The 20,219-nt window shown below is 44.9% G+C and overlaps 1 protein-coding gene across 2 annotated transcripts in view; it reads right to left on the reverse strand.

The window, feature by feature from the left end:
- KIAA1549 (KIAA1549 ortholog) overlaps window positions 1-20,219 on the reverse strand; it is a 282,292-nt gene that overhangs the window by 67,932 nt on the left and 194,141 nt on the right. For both annotated transcript variants that reach the window (XM_054560668.2, XM_054560669.2), the window contains one exon: window positions 11,985-12,075. In XM_054560668.2, the coding sequence (XP_054416643.1) occupies window positions 11,985-12,075 (91 nt within the window). The remainder of the gene's footprint in view (window positions 1-11,984; window positions 12,076-20,219) is intronic.

Here is a 20,219-nt window from a genome sequence, read left to right on the forward strand (position 1 = left end):
ATTAAAAAAAAAGACTAAGACTCACACTCCTGAAAGGGGAATCTCAAACATCTAGACTGAAATAGATTAAAACATCCACCATACTCTAACAGATGCATGTCCAAAGTTTAACTGTGAAACTGGGAGATGATCTTGAAGCCATTGCCACCAGCCCGCACACAGCATACGTAGCCAGGGAACAGAGCCCTGGTCATCAGAGGCCTCCCAGCAGCGATCAATGCATTCCAAACTCTGGGGTGGGGCAGTTTGTCACTCCTGAACATTTCTCCATTCCTTAATAGACCATCCAAGTCAGCTGCCCATTGGACTGCCTTTAGTGTCACTTAGAACAGGTGACAGGGAAGGACACCTCCGGGGGGTTGGAAGAAAATGAAGCTCTTTCCAATGGTGAAATTGAAGGCCCACATGAGAGCCAAGGGGAGGAGGAGGGTACAGAAGCTATTCCCAAAGATCCTCCCGATGGCCCTACTGCTGCCAAATCACACTGTTTTCCCCCAGGTCAACCTTCCGGAAGAATTTCCACACCTCCAGAGTAGATTTAATTTTATCACGTACAGAGTATCTACTGTGTGCTCAATACTGGGCCTATCCATTGTCCCAGTTTCACACAGGACCAACTCTAAAGTCCTCGAGCTGGCCAGCCAAAGGCTGCATGAGCTGGCCTCCTCTGTGTCTTCCTCCAGCTTTGGCCTCTCCAGGGACCCTGCATTTCTCCCCAGCTCCCACCCCCTTCAGGCCCTTCACCCAGGTTTTCCCCTGGGTTTGGAACCTCAATCTCCTCCTCGCCACCATCCATCCCACGCCCCGCATGACCCTGTCACTCCTCCAGTCTCCATGTAAGGATCTTCTTCCTCCACAAGCCTTCCCTGACACCCCCAGCTCCCGCAAAGAGCTAAGCCCCCTCCTACATGCCCCCAGAAGAGCAATCATTTGCAATTGCTTGTTTAACTGCCTGGATTCCCCACACACAAACCAGTGAAGTCCACCAGGCTAGAACCATTCCCTGTTTCCACTCCCACACCGGTCTACGTCAATAGCACCACAAAGTGGGTACTCCAGAAGCAATATCCCATGTATGGACCAGAGGATAAACATCATCCCTCAGGAAGTGCACATGGTCTGGGCCCACATTTGTGCCTTTTGACACCAAGATGAATTCAAAGCTTTCCTACTGCCCTGTCTAGTAACTACAGCCAAGTGAACATAGACCAGAGACCCAAGGCATTCACTTTATGCAGATCAAAAGCACAGCATCAACACCCTTCTTACCCCAGCTTCCTCCAGGCGGGTCCTGGGTCAGGGTCTGGGGCAGACAGTGGTTTCCCCAACCTGATGCACGGAGCAGGGAGCCCCAGGTCTGGCAGCCCTCCGTGCTTGCCAGCAGTCCTGGGCGGAGCAGCAGCCGGTGAATCCGCAGGTGGCTTCCCCGCAGCGCCCCTCCCGGCTCCTTCTCCTCCCAGGCTCCCAAAGAGCCAGGAGGCAGCTCTGTTGTATCAACACTGGCCTGTTGTGGGTGAGGACAAACCTGCCCCACCGGCCAGCCTGCTCAGCCCCCGCCCCACCTGTGCCCTCTGCCATGACCTTAAGTTCCCAGCAGGAAGCATTCATTTATTTTCTAATGAAAGTAACTTGCCCCTCAGGGAGCTAAAGGTTGAGGACAAGATTCCTGGAGACCTTAGAAGGACCCCAGTAAACCAAAACATCCCTTGAACTTGTAAAAATGAAATAACTTTTAAAAATAATTTTGGGGGCCGGGCGCAGTGGCTCACGCCGGTAATTCCCGCACTTTGGGAGGCTGAAGTGGGTGGATCATTTGAGGTCAGGAGCCTCAAATTAGCCTGGCCAATATGGTGAAAGTCTGTCTCTACTAAAAATACAAAAAAATGAGCAGAGTGTGGTGGCGGGTGCCTGTAATCCCAGCTACTCAGGAGGCTGAGGCAGGAGAATCGCTTGAACCCAGGAGGCAGAGGTTGCAGTGAGCCAAGATCACGCCGCTGCACTCCAGCCTGGGCGACAGAGCCAGACTCCGTCTCAAAAATAAATAAATAAATATATATATATATATATATATAAATGAAAAGATTAAAATAGTTTTGGAAAATAAAAAATATCACACTCACCATCCTATCAACTATTAACCAAAACACTCTACTTTCAAAGGAAAATAGAAGACTCCTTATGAAACGCCCAATGGCTAAAATTCAGCTACCGCTGTGGCCCAGGTAAAAAGAGACAGAAGCAAATGTGATATGTGCCCTTTTCCTTTGGAGGGGTCTTGTCTTCTCCTATTTATTTGACAGAGGGTGCGAAGGGCAGAACAAGCCAATTAGGTGCGTTTCTCTTGCCCAGGGGTAGGGCGGCTGCAACAACTACCTGCGTTTGTTTGAATGAGCTTTGCTTCTCCAGGGTGGTGCACAGATCCCCCACAGGGACTCTCCCCGCCAGTGAGCCTTAGAAGGTACCCCAGAATGAGTGAGGGGGGTGCTTTTTTTTTTAACTTTTTAGTATGGAAAAACTGAAACACCTGCAAAAGTACAGAAAATAGTACAGGGAACCCCTATGTACACATCACTTGGCCACACCAGTTCATGAATGTTCTATCATCTACACCCCACCCACTTCCCCTCCCCACCTCTGATTATTTGGAAGCAAATCCCATACATCATGTTATTTCTTTCAAAATATTTCAGCATGTATCTCTAAAAGATAAGGATTCTTTTATACACACATATACACACACAAACACACATAAAATACCAGTCACTCCTAAAATTCAATAATTCTTAAATTTGCCTTAATATCAAATATCCCATCAGGATTCAAGTTTCCTAGATTGCCCGAGATTTGCATTTTTTTAAAGAGACAGGATCTTGCTCTGTTGTCCAGGCCAGGGTGTGGTGGCACAAACACAGCTCACTGCAGCCTCAACCTCCTGGGCTCAAGTGATCCTCCCACCTCAGCCTCCTGAGTAGCTAGGACTAACTACAGCTGTGCATCACTATGATTGGGCTGATTATTTATTTATTTATTTTTTGAGACAGAGTCTCTCGCTCTGTCGCCCAGGCTGGAGTGCAGTGGCGCGATCTTGGCTCACTGCAAGTTCCGCCTCCCGGGTTCACGCCATTCTCCTGCCTCAGCCTCCGGAGTAGCTGGGACTACAGGCGCCTGCCACCACGCCCGGCTAATTTTTTGTATTTTTAGTAGAGATAGGGTTTCACCGTGTTAGCCAGGATGGTCTCGATCTCCTGACCTCGTGATCCACCCGCCTCAGCCTCCCAAAGTGCTGGGATTACAGGCGTGAGCCACTGTGCTCAGCAATTGGCTGATTTTTTTATTTTAATTTTTATAAAATACAACAACATAAAGACAGGGTATCACTATGTTGCCCAGGCTGGCCTCCAACTCCTGGCCTACAAGTAATCCTCCCACCTCCGCTTCCCAAAGTGCTGGGATTACAGGTATGAACCACCATGCCTGGCCAAGACTTGCATTTTTAATAAGCTCCTCAGGTGATACTTGTGCATGATCAAATTAGAACCATTGTTTAGAGGACACAGGGTGAGAAATCAAACTTTAGCCTGGGAAGCAGCAGGGAGAAGCTGTAGGCGGTTTGGGAAAATCAGCTAAGCTGATGCAGCGATTGTGAACCTGGGGCAGTGGAGGCCCAGCCCTCTGAGGGAGCACCTGCTCTGTACCCTGGAGGAAAGGAGCTGCTTGGGTTTCTTGAGAGGTGGAGCTCAGCTGCACCCACCCATCCCGCCAGGGCAGATCTGTCCAAGAATCCAGACACCTGGATGAAGTTCCAAAGGCTGAACTCAAGATTTGCAAAGAAGAGCAGGAAGATAAGAACTGTGTTGATTCTACCTCTCCCTCCATATGAGCTCCAGAGGCACTAGGAGCCCTGGCCTCAATTCGTGCCTCCCTCCACTCTCCACTTCGCCCTCTTACCTCTCCTCCTGCTCTTCCCCAAGGCAGGTGTTTGCTTTGTCTCCCAGTCAGTGGGTGGGGCAGTAGTTTTCAAACGTCTGGGTGCTCAGAAACCACTCAGGAACATGTGGAGAAAAGAGTACATCCTAATGGTTAAGAGCAGAGGCTCCAGCCCAACTACTGGAGTCAGGATCTCAGCTCTGCCATTTACCATGCGTGACCTTGGGAAAGCTATTTAACCTCAGGGCCTCAGTGACCTTATCTGAAAAATAGAAGAGGCTTACTTAGAAAGTGGAAGTATAGGCTGGACGCGGTGGCTCATGCCTGTAATTCCGGCAGTTTGGGAGCCTGAGGCAGGAGGATCACTTTGAGGCCAGGAGTTCGAGACCAGCCTGGCCAACATGGTGAAAACTCCCCTCTCTACTAATAATACAAATTTAGCCAGGTGTGGTGGCGTGTGCCTATAATCCCAGCTACTTGGGAGGCTGAGGCACGAGAATCGCTTGAACCCGGGAAGTGGAGGTTGCAGTGAGCCAAGATTGCACCACAGCACTTCAGCCTAAAAGACACAATGAGACTCCGTCTCAAAAAAAAAACAACAAAAAAAGTATGTGTACGGTATGTCAGAGTAGGAGGCAGGGGCCAAGCCATGCCCCAAGTCTGCTGGGCCAATAAGGAATTTGAATTTTATTCTAATAACATTGGGAAGCTCTTGGGAAATTTTAAGCAGGGAAATGGCATGACCTGGTTCACGTTTTTAAAAATATTACGGCTGGGCACGGTGGCTCACGCCTGTCATCCCAGCACTTTGGGAGGCTGAGGTGGGCGGATCACCTGAGGTCGGGAGTTCAAGACCAGCCTGGCCAACATGGTGAAACCCCGTCTCTACTAAAAATACAAAAAATTAGCTGGGCTTGGTGGTGCATGCCTGTAATACCAGCTACTAAAGAGGCTGAGGCAGGAGAATAGCTGAACCCGAAAGGAGGAGGTTGTGGGGAGCTGAGATCGTTCCATTGCACCCCAGCCTGGGCAAAGAGAGGGAAACTCCGTCTCAAAAAAAAGAAAAAAAAAATACACACACACACACACACACACACACACACAATATATATATTACTTTGGCTTCTGCATCTGGAAAAAGGGAGTAGAAATACTTTTTCTTCCCAACCAGTAAAAATAAAAACCCTGTACAGTACATATACAGCAAACATAAGCCGACTGTGAAAGCTGGACAGAAGATAGACCCTCTAGGAATCACAAGATGCAAGAAACAACACAGAGGTGAGTTCTGTGGGTTTTCTTGTTACTTCCTACAGGTTGAGCATCCCTAATCTGAAAACTCAAAATCAGAAATGCTCCAAAATCCCAAACTCTGAGCACCAACATGACACCAGAAGTGGAAAATTTCACTGACTTCATGTGACAGGTCGCAATCAAAACTCAGGCATACAACACATATTTCATTCAGAGTCCTCAAGGGAAAAATAAAATTACCTTCATGCTATGTGTGTAAGGTATATATGAACATACATGAGGCTGGGCACGGTGGGTCATGCCTATAATCCCAGCACTTTGGGAAGCCAAGGCGGGCAGATTACTTGAGGTCAGGAATTTGAGACAAGCCTGGACAACACGGTGTAACACCGTCTTTACTAAAAATACCAAAAAATTAGCGGGGCGTGGTGGTGGGTGCCTGTAGTCCCAGCTACACAGGAGGCTGAGGCAGGAGAATCGCTTGAACCCAGGAGACAAAGGTTGCAGTGAGCCGAGATGGCGCCACTGCACTCCAGCCTGAGCAACAGAGTGAGACTCTGTCTCAAAAGCAAAAAAAACATCATACATGACTTTTGTGTTTAGACTTGGGTCCCATCTCCAAGACATCTCATTTTATATATATATATATATGCAAATATTCCAAAATCTGAAAAAATCTGAAATCTAAAACACTTCTGGTCCGAGCATTTCAGATAAAGGACAGATAATCAATCTGTATATTCCGGACTCAGTGCGGCAGAAGCCAGTACATGTGCAGCAGAAAAGTTCCAAAGAAAGCCTGCTCGCTCTAGCAAAAGGACCAGGAAAGGGGCAGTCTGCCAAGAAAGAAAACTTTCAGACAATAATCACTGGAATCCAGTTAAACGCCACAGAAAAAACTATGGCCCTGCCCCCAACCCCATTGCCAGCAAAGCCCAAGGGGGGAGCCTAGACTTCCAGGCTGAGTGGGGAGTCTGAACTTCAGCCCTACTCTGTGGTAACAAGGCTCCCTTGTTTGCCCCTGTTGGGGGTGTCAGAAGAAACCTAATCAGAACTTTTACCCCCATCCATTGGTAATAAGCTCCCCTCCCCCCATCACTGATGGTGAAGATCACATGCAGAGCAGTAATGAGGCACCTCTGCTCCTCCAGCCCCGGTCACATGCAGAGCAGTAATGAGGCATCTCTGCTCCTCCAGCCCCGGTCACATGCAGAGCAGTAATGAGGCATCTCTGCTCCTCCAGCCCCGGTGGTAGCAGCAGAGAGCTCGTGAATAGAAGAATGAAGTGGGAGAAACGCTCTACCCAACTTCAAGACTTACTGTACAACACCAGTAATCAAGACTGTGGTATTGAGCCAGGCGCGATGGCTCGAGCTTATAATCCCAGCATTTTGGGAGGCCAAGACAGGCAGATTGCTTGAGCCCAGGAGTTTCAGACCAGCCTGGGCAACACAGTGAGACCATCATCTCTACAAATAATCATACTAAAAATATTAGCCAGGTTTGTGGTGTGTGCCTGTGATCCCAGCTACTTGGGAGGCCGACTTGGGAGGATGACTGAGGCTGCAGTGAGCCGTGATCATGCCACTGCACTCCAGCCTGGGTGAAAGAGCCAGACTTTGTCTCAAAAAGAAAAAAGAAAAAAAAAAATTTTTAATAAATTTCACAGAGATAGAAGGCCCCTAAATTTTTGTCTGATTTATTTCCCACCCTCTGACATCCAAATGTCTTATCAATAAGTCTACAATAGTTGTTATTCTTGCTCACTAGGTCCGATCAGTATATTGTCATCAGTGTAATAGACCACTGTGATATTTTAGAGACAGAAGAGATGATTAAGATCCTTGCAAACTAAATTATGACACAAGGCTAGAGAGTTGATATTCCCCTGAGGTAGGACCGTGAAGGTGTATTGCTGGCCTTGCCAGCTAAAACCACCCTGCTTCTGCTGGTCCTTATGGACAGGTATGGAGAAAAAGGGATTTGTTATACAAAAACTTAATTAATTCCAGGAAGGCTTTTTTTTGGTTGATTCTTTCAGATTTTCTTTTTTTTCTTTTTTTTTTTTTTGGAGACGAGTCTTGTTCTTATCACCCAGGCTAGAGTGCAACGGTGCAATCTTGGCTCACTGCAGCCTCCACCTCCCGGGTTCAAACAATTCTCTGCCTCAGCCTCCCGAGTAACTGGGATTACAAGCACCTGCCACCACGCCTGGCTAATTATTTTGTACTTTTAGTAGGGACGGGGTTTCACCATCTTGGCCAGGCTGGTCTTGAACTCCTGACCTCGTGATCCACCCACCTCGGCCTCCCAAAAGCACTGGGATTACAGGTGTGAGCCACTGCGCCCAGCCTCTTTCAGATTTTCTATATAGGCAATGAAGTCATCTGTGAATAAAATTTTATGTCTTCCTTCCTAATCAGTATGGTTTTCATTTCCTTTTCTTATGGCATTAGTTAGGACTCCAGTATGATGTGAAATGGAGTGGTGGGGAGAATGTCCTCGCCTTGTTCCTAATCTTTTCAGCAATTTTTTTTTAAAGAAATGTTTTCTCTCTTTTTTTTTTTTTTTTTTTTTTGTAGAGTTTGGGTCTCACAATGTTGCCAAGGCTTGTCTCAAACTCCTGGCCTCAAGCAATTCTCCCACCTTTGCCTCCCAAAGTGCTGGGATTACAGGTATGAGCCATTGCACCTGGACCCCAATAATTCTTAACAGCGTAAAGAGGACCTGAGACGAAAACACTGGACAACCACTAGCCTAGGGACCGCAGAATTGGGTGTATGAGTTTCCCAGCACTGTGGTAGCAGAGTGCCATAAACTGGGTGGCTTAACCAAGAGAAATGTATTATCTCAGCCCTGAAAGTTAGAAGTCTGAAATCAAGATGCCACGCAGGGCTGGTTCCCTCTGAAGGCTGTGAGGAAGAATCTTTCAGGTCTCTTACCTGGCTGCTGGTGGTTGCTGGCAATCTTTGGCATTCCTTGGCTTGCAGAAGTATCACTCCAATCTATGCCTTCACCTTCACATGTGTGTGTCTGTGTCCAAACGCCTTTTTATAAGGACACCAGTCATATTGGATTAGAGGCCCACCCCACTCTGCTATAAACTCATCTTAACTAATTATCTCTGCAAACACCCTGTTTCCAAATACGGCCACATTCTCAGATCCTCAGGATTAGAACTACAACATATGAATGGAATGGGGCGGCACACTTCAACCCATAACGATGGAGAGGCAATGGAGGTCCAAGCCTGAATACAGAGAAATTCCAGGATTTCAAGGCTGCGCAGAGGAGACAAACAAGAAACAGAGGTAGGAGGATAATCGGAAGAATGAGAATTCAAAAGAAGAAAATGTTTTGAGAATCATGGAGTGTTCAGGAAGAGGAGGGCTGAGAAAGATCTGGAGGTTACTGGGGACCCTGTGGATCCACTTCAATGAAGTAAAATGGGCAGGATTCAAAGTAGGAACTGGGGACTCAGAGAAAGTCAGTGGCTGGTGAAGAAAAGATGGGCATGGAAATCGGCTGGGCATGGTGGCTCACACCTGTAATCCCAGCATTTTGGGAGGCCGAGGCGGTTGGTTTGCCTGAGGTCAGGAGTTCAAGACCAGCCTGGCCAACATAGTGAAGCCCCCTTTCTACTAAAAATACAAAAATTAGCTGGGCATGGTAGCAGACGCCTGTAATCCCAGCTACTCGGGAGGCTGAGGCAGGAGAATTGCTTGAACCCAAGAGGCGGAGGTTGCAGTGAGCCAAGATCACACCACTGCACTGCAGCCTGGGGAACAGAGCAAGATTCCATTCAAAAAAAAAAAGATGGGCACAGAAATCAGCTACAACTTTCTTTTAAAAACACCAACTGTGAAGAGAAAGGAGGGAGCAGGGCAGCAGCTGAAGAGGAAATGAAGTATCAGGAGAAGGTTTTATTTATTTATTTTCAGGAGAAGAGACAGTTGATAACTTCCCCTCCCCAAATTCTGTGTGTTCTAGTTGGGAGACACATCTAGAAAATGGGAACCATGGCTGGGTACGGTGGCTCACACCTATAACCTCAGCACTATGGGAGACAAAGGTGGGAGTACTGCTTGAGGCCAGGAGATCAAGACCAGTCTGGGCAACATAGCAAGACCCTGTCTCTAATTAAAAAAAATTTTTTTAATTAAAAATTTTAAGAATGAGGCCAGGCACATGGCTCATGTCTGTAATTCCATTACTTTAGGAGGCTGAAGCAGGAGGATCGCTTGAGCCCAGGAGTTTGAGACCAGTATGGGCAGCATAGTGAGAAATCATCTCTACAAAAAAATTAAAAATTAGCCGGGCAGAGTGGTACACACTTGTAGTCCCAGCTACTCAGGAGGCTGAGGCGGGAGAATCACTTGAGCTCGGGAGTGCAAGGCCACAGTGAGCCATGATTGTGCCACTGCACTCCAGCCAAGGTGACAGAGTAAGACCCTGTCTCGAAAAAATAACTTTTAAAATGGGAACTCCTACTTTTTCTTACCCATGATGTACATCTGAGACAATCTCTTTGAACCATGACATCTTTGACATTTCTCTAGAAGTTTCCTGTCTGAGCTCAATTTTTTTATGTGCAACATTTCATAGCATTGCTGATTCTTGGAAAGTTGAAACAGGCCAAGCATTAGCACAGCCCAATTTGTCCAAAATCAGAGTAAATTTTTTAAGTTCCCTACTGTGAACCTCAAGAGTAAAGGAAGAAGGAAAGGAGGAGAGAAGAACCAAACATAGCTCTGGCCCCCAAAAGGGTGTCCACTGGCAGGTAAGATATAGATGATTTAGTCCAATCCACTCTTGCAGAAAAGTAAGGCACAGTGAGGCTAAGTGACTTGCGTAAAGCCAGATAATACAGCCTTATTTCTCTAATTATTTGTGCCATTGAATTTTTTAAAAAGAAAGTAATCTTCCTATGAATCATTAAACATTATATATATATACACACATACATATATATATTTTTTTTTTTTGAGATGGAGTCTCACTCTGTCACATAGGCTGGAGTGCAGTGGCGTGATCTTGGCTCACTGCAAGCTCCGCCTCCTGGGTTCATGCCATTCTCCTGACTCAGCCTCCCGAGTAGCTGGGACTACAGACACCCGCCACCACACCCAGCTAATTTTTTGTATTTTTAGTGGAGACGGTGTTTCACCGTGTTAGCCAGGGTGGTCTCGATCTCCTGACCTTGTGATCCGCCCACCTTGGCCTCCCAAAGTGCTGGGATTACAGGCGTGAGCCACTGCACCCGGCCTAAACATAATATTTTTATATCCTCTCAAAGTCAACTCAATACTTTGAAGTTCGGAAAATAATATTTAAATTCAGCATTAGGTCTTGAGAGAAACAACTTTCTTAGGGCAGAATCAATCCTCTATATTATCCAAAGAAACATTCCTTTTGACATTTGGTGTTTCAGGCCACTGTTCCCATTCTTTACACAAGTCTGGGGCACACTGCCAGTTCCAAAAGCTTTACACTTGGCCTCAAAGGTCCCTGGCAAAGCACTTTCATGCCCTGAGGACTTTCTACAGAATGGCTCTTGAGGGTGAAGAGATGAGCATTCCACTTACTTGTCTTTAAAGCGGGCATTCCTTTAGCACAGGGCTTCCTGTGTTCTCATATCCTTGTACCCAGGATTAGGAAAATATTGCGCACAATCACATGTTCAGTGTACAAGATCAATTTACAGGGGAAGATCATTGTAATTTAGAAAATGACAAAGGATAAATAGAGAGCCAGCTAAAATGTTTGCAAGGAATTTAATCCAAAAATAATAATCTATCTGGAAAAGTAACAATCTGACTTTTCTAAAAACAGCATCTGATTTTTCTGAACCGAATTCCCTCCAGATAGCCTTCATTCAAATAATTGATTTTATCACCCACTCAAGCTGAATACTTCTTACTTTCTTTTTTCTTTTTTTTTGAGTGGAGTCTTGCTCTGTCGCCCAGGCTGGAGTGTAGTGTTGTGATCTCAGCTCACTGCAACCTCCACCTCCTGGATTCAAGTGATTCTCCTGCCTCAGCCTCTTGAGTAGCTAGGACTACAGGTGTGCACCACCACGCCCGGCTAATTTTTTGTATTTTTAGTAGAGACAGGGTTTCGCCATGTTGGCCAGGCTGGTCTCAAACTCCTGACCTTAAGCAATCCACCTGCCTCGGCCTTCCAAAGTGCTGGGATTATAGGTGTGAGCCACTGCGCCCAGCCAAGCTGAATACTTCTTCACTGTTGGCCAGGCACTGACTCTGCCACCCACCATCCTTTACAATATGCACTCATAAACAAAGTGTTTGAGACAGAAAAGAATGATTTGAGGTTGCTAAAAAAAAAGAGGGAATGACATTCAACTTCCTCCATTGTATGCACACACACATGCACACACACACACACGAACACACGCATGTGCAACTGAATGCAATTCATTGATAGTAAGGTCCAAGAGTTCATGAATCAGCACACTGAGATCAAATCTACGGATGCTGGAACCAGGATCATCCCTGCCATGCACATTTCCACTTTCTCCTGGCCACGACTTTTTCCAGGAATGTGTCTCAGTGCTCACTGCTGCCATCCAACGCCAGTGGGCACTCCCTGCTGATCTACCACTTTCTGTCCTCTAGATCACATCCTAGGACACAGAGCCCTCCCAGTGGCTCTCAGACAGCTCCACTCTCCTCTACTCTCCACTCCTCGCCACACCCCTCAGCACACAACCGTCTCATTCCTTAGGAGAAGATCCTCCTCCACCATGGAGCCCTCCAGCTTCCCTCTTCTCCACCTCAGCGTACCTTGGCTGTGTCTCTTTCTCTTCTTCTCTTCAGAGCAAAGCTGCTTTACATTCCTTTCATTCCTGTCTTCACTTGCCACGTCATGGAGGAACTGGAAATGAGATTTAGGAAAATGAAGTTTTATCATAAAGAAAACAGAATGGGCTGCGCACAATGGCTCATGCCTATAATCCCAACACTGTGGGAGGCCGAGGTGGGAGGATTGCTTGACCCCAGGAGTCTGAAACCATCCTGGGCAACATAGCAAGACTCTGTCTCTACAAAAAATAAACTCAGCTGGCCTTTGTGACATGCATCTGTAGTCCCAGCTACTCAGGAGGCTGAGGTGGGAGGATTGCTTGAGCCAGGGAGGTCGAGGCTGCAGCGAACAAAGTTTGCACCACTGCACTCCAGCCTGGGTGACAGAGTGAGACCTTGTCTCAGGAAAAAAAAAAAAAGAGAGATAACAGAATGCCCTGAAGTTTATTATCATGGATGGATTTTTTACCTATAGCCTAAGGTGAGAGAGAGAGAGAGAGAGATTCTCCCTATGTTGCCCAGGCTGGTCTCAAACTCCTGAGCTCAAGCAACCCTCCCACCTCAGCCTCCCAAAGTGCTGGGATTACAGGCATGAGCCACCACACCCGGCGCTAGCCTAAGTTTTTCCCTTGGGAGCACCTCCCCAGTTATCTGCCTTTTCTATAATAATATTTACTCCCAACTACACAAGTAAGTTTCTTATCATGATTTCCATCTCCGCTTTCTAAAACAGAAAAAAAAAAAGAATTTAAATGTACTAGCTTGTTTCTCTTCTTTCTCCATTTAATATCCTGCATTGACTACAGAGTCATAGAAATCTACCACTGGAAGAAACTTCGAGATCACCTGATTCAGTCTCCTTACTTTACAGATGAGAAAACAGAACTCCAGGGAGTGGATGCAATTTGCCCAAGGTCCCACAGGTAATTGGCGGCAGAGCTGGAAGCAGAACCCAGGGCTCTGCACTTCAGGGTCTTTTCATGCCATCATGGTAGCTTTCCAGTTGTTTCTCACAGGACTTAACACCCCTTTGTGTTAGGAACTATACATAGCAAAACCCCTTCTGGGCATCATGTATCCCCTCTGCAGAGTCCTGCGGACCCCAGAGAAAAGTCTCCCCACAAAGGATGGAAGGCATAATTCCCCCAGATTTTTCCCCTTGTGTTCGCCTCCTAGAAAGTCACATCGACACCAAGGTTATATGACTCCTCCAAGGTCACACTCCAAGTGACAACATGAAAACTGGAATCCAGGACTCTTGACTCAGGATTCTTGTGTTCCCAACCAACCAACCTAGAGGCAGCTTGGACAAGAGAAGATGAGGAGCTAGGCATGGTGGTGCATACCCGTAGCCTGAGCTACTAAGGAGGCTGAGGTGGGAAGATCACTGGAGCCCAGGAGTTCGAGGCTGTAATACACTGTGACTGCACTTGCGAATAGCCACTGTACACCCTGTCTCTAAATAAATACATAAATAAAATGAAACATATGGACAAAGCATTTTCAAAAAAGAAAAAAGAGGCCAGGCGCAGTGACTCACACCTGTAATCCCAGCATTTCCAGAGACTAAGGCGGGAGGATCGCTTGAGCCCAGGAATTTGAGACTAGCCTGGGTAACAGAGCAAGACCTCATCTCTACTAAAAATAAAAAATATTAGCTGGGTGTGGTGGTACATGCCTGTAGTCCCAGCTACTCAGGAGGCTGAGGCAGGAGGATGGCTTGAGCCCTAGGAGGTGGAGGCTACAGTGAGTTGTGATCGCACCACTGCACTCCATCCTGGGCAATAGAGCGAGATTCTGTCTTAAAAAAGGAAAAAGAAAAAAAGAGAAAGAGAATGAAGGGAAGTTATAGAAGAGGCCAGAAAACACAGTGAGAGAGGGGTCTTTGGATGTTGGGAAGACAGGTCCAAACAATCATTGACTTGATTATCTGGTTCCCTTCGGTTTTATGTGAACAAAACTGGAGAGGAAAAATTGGCGGAATATTTATTACAAACCTGCAGCTTATTTCCAAAAACTTTAGCTTCAAGTTACTCTTTGAGAACAAATCTCTCTGTTTATTAAACAAAAGATGAATCTGACCACATGCTCAGATTGTTGTGCCAACAGAAATATTTTGCACAAATGATAAGAGTAATTGTAGGGAACCAGAAAGTGCCAATCATAGAGTTGAGAGCTGAAAAGCCCTCCCTTCCAACTGTTTATTAACTTCACCTTAAAATGCCCTTACTTGTTTGATGCCAGTAACTCACAAACTTTTCTACCCAAGCTATCCCACAGAAGAGCTGGCTGTCTTAAAAATTAGTAAGAAACCAATCCCTTGAGGCATTTAAGCAGAAGTCCAACTAACAACCTTAAGAAGCAGGACAGGTCAAATGCAGCTATACCAAACTCTATAATATCCTACTTTCTTTATAGGAAAGTCATATGGTTTTGCTGTGTCCCCACCCAAATCTCATCTTGAATTGTAGCTCCCATAATTCCCACTTGTCGTGGGAGGGACTCGGTGGGAGGTAATTGAATCATGGGGGCAGGTCTTTCCTGTGCTGTTCTCATGATAGGAAATGAGTCTCACAAGATCTGATGGTTTTATAAACGGGAGTTCCCCTGCACACGCTCTCTTGCCTGCCACCATGTAAGACGTGCCTTTGCTTCTCCTTTGCCTTCTGCCATTGATTGTGAGTCCTCCCCAGCCATGTGGAACTGTGAGTTCATTAAACCTCTTTTCTTTACAAATTACCCAGTCTTGGATATGTCTTTATTAGCAGCATGAGAACAGATTAATTCAGAGGGCATTCTTCCAAGGTTAAAGATTGGCCCGGATGGTCTCTGAGGTCCTTTTCCAACAATGAGATTCTAATTGCAATCTGATGTTATATCTGTGTCTTCTTTCTAGTCTTCTTTGTGTCCTGACCATTCGTGGATATGTCTGTACATTCCGTTGTGACCATGAGCACTCCAATAGGCAGTAATCTGCACCATGTGAAAATTAAAGGTTAAGTTTTTTTGTTTTTTTTTTTGTCTTTTTGTCTTTTTTCTTTTTGAGACAGTCTTGTTCTGTTGCCCAGGCTGGAGTGCAGTGGTGCAATCTCGGCTCACTGCAAACTCTGCCTCCTGGGTTCAAGCGATTCTTCTGCCTCACCCTCCCGAGTAGCTGGGATTACAGGTGCCCACCACCACGCCCAGCTAGTTTTTGTATTTTTAGTAGAGATGGGGTTTTACCATATTGGCCAGGCTGGTCTTGAACTCCTGACCTCAAGTGATCCACCCACCTTGGCCTCCCAAAGTGCTAGGATTACAGGCGTGAGCCACCATGCCTGGCCAGCTTGTTTTTTTAATGGAAAAGAAGATTCCCTGATATTGAACATTTTTCCCAGGTAATGGGACAGATATGTAAAATCTATCTGCTTCATTGTGACTATATTGCTTTCCTGTGAAATAATCTTTAAGAATGTATTAACTTAGGCTGGGTGCAGCGGCTCATGCCTGTAATCCCAGCACTTTGAGAGGCCGAGGCAGGTGGATCACCTGAGGTTGGGAGTTTGAGACCAGCCTGACCAACATGGAGAAATCTGTCTCTACTAAAAATACAAAATTAGCTGGGCATGGTGGTACATGCCGGTGATCCCAGCTACTCGGGAGGCTGAGGCAGGAGAATTGCTTGAACCTGGGAAGCGGAGGTTGCAGTAAGCTGAGATCGTGCCATTGCACTCCAGCTTGGACAACAAGAGTGGAACTCCGTCTCAAACAACAACAACAACAACAAAAATTAGCAGGGCATAATGGCAGGTGCCTGTAATCCCAGTTACTCGGGAAGCTGAGACACTAGAATCACTTGAACCCGGGAGGCAGATGTTGCAGTGAGCCTAGATTGCACCATTGCACTCCAGCCTGGGCGACAGAGAAAGACTCTTTCTCAAAAAAAAAAAAAAAAGTATTAACTTGATTTTATTTCTTGATCATAAAAATAATATACACATTCATTATTTTAAAATGGAAACACAAAAAAGTATTAAAAACAAAATTAAAACCACCCCAAACTGTACATCCTAGATATGACTACTACTAGCATTTTGAGAGGATTCATTCCAAACATTTTCCATTGTATATGTGTATATATTACAAAACTGGAATTACATTGACATAAAGATTTATATCCTGCTTTTTCTGTTTTGTATACTATGGCAAATGTTTTCCCAAGTAATTAAATGTTACCCAAGAATGTTTTTTGTTGCTGTTGTTGCTGTTGTTTTTTTGAGATAGAGTCTTGCTCTGTAACCCAGGCTGGAGAGTAGTGGCATGATCTCGGCTCACTGCAACCTCTGCCTCTTGGGTTCAAGCGATTCTCTTGCCTCCAGTCTCCTGAGTAGCTGGGATTACAGGCACATACCACCAGGACTGGCTGATTTTTGTATTTTTAGTAGAGATGGGGTTTTGCCATGTTGGCCAGGCTGGTCTCAAACTCCTGACCTCAGGTGATCAGCCCACCTTGGCCTTCCAAAATGCTGGGATTATAGGTGTGAGCCACCATACCCAGTCCCAAAAACGGTTTTAATAGCTACCCTTTATTTCATTATAAACTGCTTCTAAGCTTTCACTTTTACAAACATTGTAATATTGAGATGGAGAACTTTGGATATGCATTTTTGTGCTCATCTTTGGTTATTTCCTTGGGGATGAAATTTCTAAAGGGCTACACCATAGAAGGAAAGGTATCCAAAATAAACTGACACACATCATCTTAATTCCTGAGACTGGAACGACATGATAGCAGATTTTTGTTGCCCCCAAGCACTCGATTAAAACAACAACAACAAAAATCATGTCTACAGGAAGAAAGCATTATCCTAGGTCTCAGGTTATTTCTATAAACAATAGTGTGTAATTGCAATTTTGCCCACGATAAAAAATAACCAGGTATGCAAAGAAACATGATCACATGAATGAAAACAGCAGAAATAATAGACAATGGAAATAAACGAATGGGGAAAGAATGGCAAAGACTGAGGTTATCAGACACAGATTTTAAAGGAATTATATCCCCTCTGTTTATGAAGATGAAAAACAGGACTGAATAGTTTGGCAGAAAAAAAATATAAAAAAGAACGGAATGGAAATTCTGGAACTAAAACTAAGATAATCGAAATTAAGAACCCAATGGGTAGTTATAAAAGAGGATTAGACACAGATGACAAGAGATTTAATAAAAGATTGGGCAGAAGGCAATATCCAGAGTAAAACACAGGAAAACAAAAAGATAAAGAATAAAGAAGAAGGTAAGAGAATTACAGGATGGAGTGGAAAGATCTAACCTATGTGTAATCAGTCACAAAAAGAGAGGAGAGATGGTTCACAAGTAGTATTTGATGGCTGAGAAGTTTTCAAAACATATTAATAGCATCAAGCTCCATCTCCAATTCATATCCAATTGCCTACAAACTCCAAAGAGGACAAAAAAGGAATCCATACTTGAGCACATCAGAGTAAAACTGCTGAAAACCAAAGGCAATGAAAATTTTAAAAACAGCCGAAGAAATAAAAGAGGCAAATTATCTGCAAGGGAGCCCCAGTGAGGTGGACGGTAATCAACAGAAGAAATGGTAGCCAAAAGAAATGAAATGTTATCTTTAAAGCACTGAAAGAAAATACCTGCCAACCTTACATTTTGTACCCAATGAAGGTGATTTCCAAGAATGAAGGAAGAAAAAAAACATATCCAGACAAACAAAACAGCATGTTAATCACTCCACTGAGGGAATACTAAATGGTATTCTTCAAAGAGAAGGAAAATGATCACCGATGGAAAGACCAGACATGCAGAAATAAATTAAGAACAATAAACTGGTAAACATGTAAATAAATTTAATAAATTTCACTCATATTCACTTGGAAAATAATAATAATAATGACTTATTGAGTTAAAAAGTATGTGTATAACTAACATACATGACTATAATGGTATAAAAATCAGGAGTGGATAGGCCAGGTGCGGTGGCTCATGCCTGTAATCCCAGCACTTTGGGAGGCTGAGGCGGGCCGATCACAAGGTCAGGAGATAGAGACCAGCCTGGCTAACACAGTGAAACCCCGTCTCTACTAAAAATACAAAAAAATTATCCGGGTGTGGTGGCAGGTGCCTGTAGTCCCAGCTACTCGGGAGGCTGAGGCAGGAGAATGGCGTGAACCCAGGAGGCAGCTTGCAGTGAGCCGAGATACTGCCACTGCACTCCAGCCTGGGCGAGTGGATAAATGGAGTTAAAGTTCTGAGGTCTTCATATTATCTCTGAAAGCGGTAAAAGTGTCAATTAATATTAGACTTTGATATGTTAAGAATGCACTTATGAGAACATATATTCAGGGTAACTTGGATCTATGCTCCTGGGTTGCAGAATAAAATAATCTTAAAAAACAACAAAAAAGGAATGCACGTCGTAATCTCTACAAAATGGAATAACCAAACAACTCAATCCAAAAGTAGTGAGAAGAAAGAGAAAAGAAACATAAGCTAGATGGGAAGAGTAGAGAGCACTTGGTAAGATGATAGATTGATTGATTTGTTTGTTTTTAAATTTTAGAGACAGGGTCTCACTCTGTCACCCAGTCTGGAGTGTAGTGACTCCATCATGGCTCCCTGCCATCTCGGATCTCCTGGGCTCAAGCAATCCTCCTATCTCAGACTCCTGAGTAGCTGGGACTACAGGCTTGCATCACCAAACTCAGGTTTTTTGTTTTTTGTTTTTTTGTAGCGAAAGAGTTTCACTATGTTGCCCAGGCTGGTCTCACAGTCCTGGGCTCAAGAAATCCTCCCATCTTGAACAGGATTTTAGAAAAGTTGAAAGTAATATGATGGGAAAATGATTTAGCATGCCAAACAAAACAAAAGAAACCTGTTATAGCTATAGCAATATCAGACAAAGTAAAGTTTATGGCAAAAAGCATTACTAGAGAAAAAGAAGGCTGGGTGCAGTGGCTCACACCTGTAATCCCAGCACTTTGGGAGGCTGAGACGGGAGTCTCACCTGAGGTCAGGATTTCGAGACCAGCCTGGCCAACATGGTGAAACCCCTGTTTCTACCAAAAATACAAAAATTACCCGGGGGTGGTGGCACATGGCTGTAATCCCAGCTACTCGGGAGACTGAGGAAGAAGAATCGCTTGGACCTGGGAGGTGGAAGTTGCAGTGAGCCGAGATCGCGCCACTGCATTCCAGCCTGGGCGACAGAGAGAGACTACATCTCAAAAAAAAAAGAGAGATGAGGGACATTACAAAATGATTTTTTAAAAGAAGGTTCAATTTGCCAGGCAGTTGTCAAAATTCCGTATTTGTTTGTACCTCAATTACAGCCTCAAATATTTAATGCAAAAGTTGACAAAACTACAGGGAAGAAAGAAACCCGCAATCTTCTCTGTATTCAACGGAATAATTAGGCCAAATTTTTAAAAGACAGGAAACATGCAGACGTTCTGAACCACACAATTAGCACTCTTGATCTAATGGACTTACCCGGAACACTGACCCCACAACTGCATGACACATTCTTTTCAAGAGCCACAAAAATTGGTCATATGGTGTCTTTTAAATAACATCAAAAAATAGAAATCATCAAAGTATATTCACAGATCACAGTGCAACTAAGCTAAAAATCAATAACAAAAAGATAACTAGAAAACCTCCATATGTTTGGAAATTAAGAAATATACTTCAGAGAAGATGGGAGGGAACAAGATACAGGACCCAGGTGGAAGGTTGCTTTCGCCAGGAGGAAGGATCCCCTTTTTGTTAACCTCCGCATGTCTGGACCATAGCTGCACCGCCTTCCAGTGCAATTTTGAACAAGCTAAATTAGTCATCCTGGGAAGTGTTCAAAAAATGATTCCAAATGGTGGACTCCAGGACTTTCTTGCTGACTTTCTTACTTTGATCAAGTAACTCTATGGCATGATCTTAACAGCTGTAGTTCTCAAGGTTTCCTAAAAGGGAACCTCTTGTTCTCTCCAAATTACAGACCCATCATTGAGGGGCAGGGAGTGGGTTAACTCCTCCACAAACTAAGTGCTGCTCAGGTCCACATCTAGATGTTTCGGTCCCACAACCACCCAGAGCCTGACATTATTTTGTAAAAACAGATCCTGACAGAGCCAGGAGCAAGAAGAGCTGTCAACCCCATCTCTGTGAGGGAGCTGGGGCTTGGCAGGCACAGGCTTGGTTAGGGCCAC

This window comes from Pongo abelii, chromosome 6, assembly GCF_028885655.2.
Source record: "Pongo abelii isolate AG06213 chromosome 6, NHGRI_mPonAbe1-v2.0_pri, whole genome shotgun sequence".
Taxonomy (NCBI): Eukaryota; Metazoa; Chordata; class Mammalia; order Primates; family Hominidae; genus Pongo; species Pongo abelii.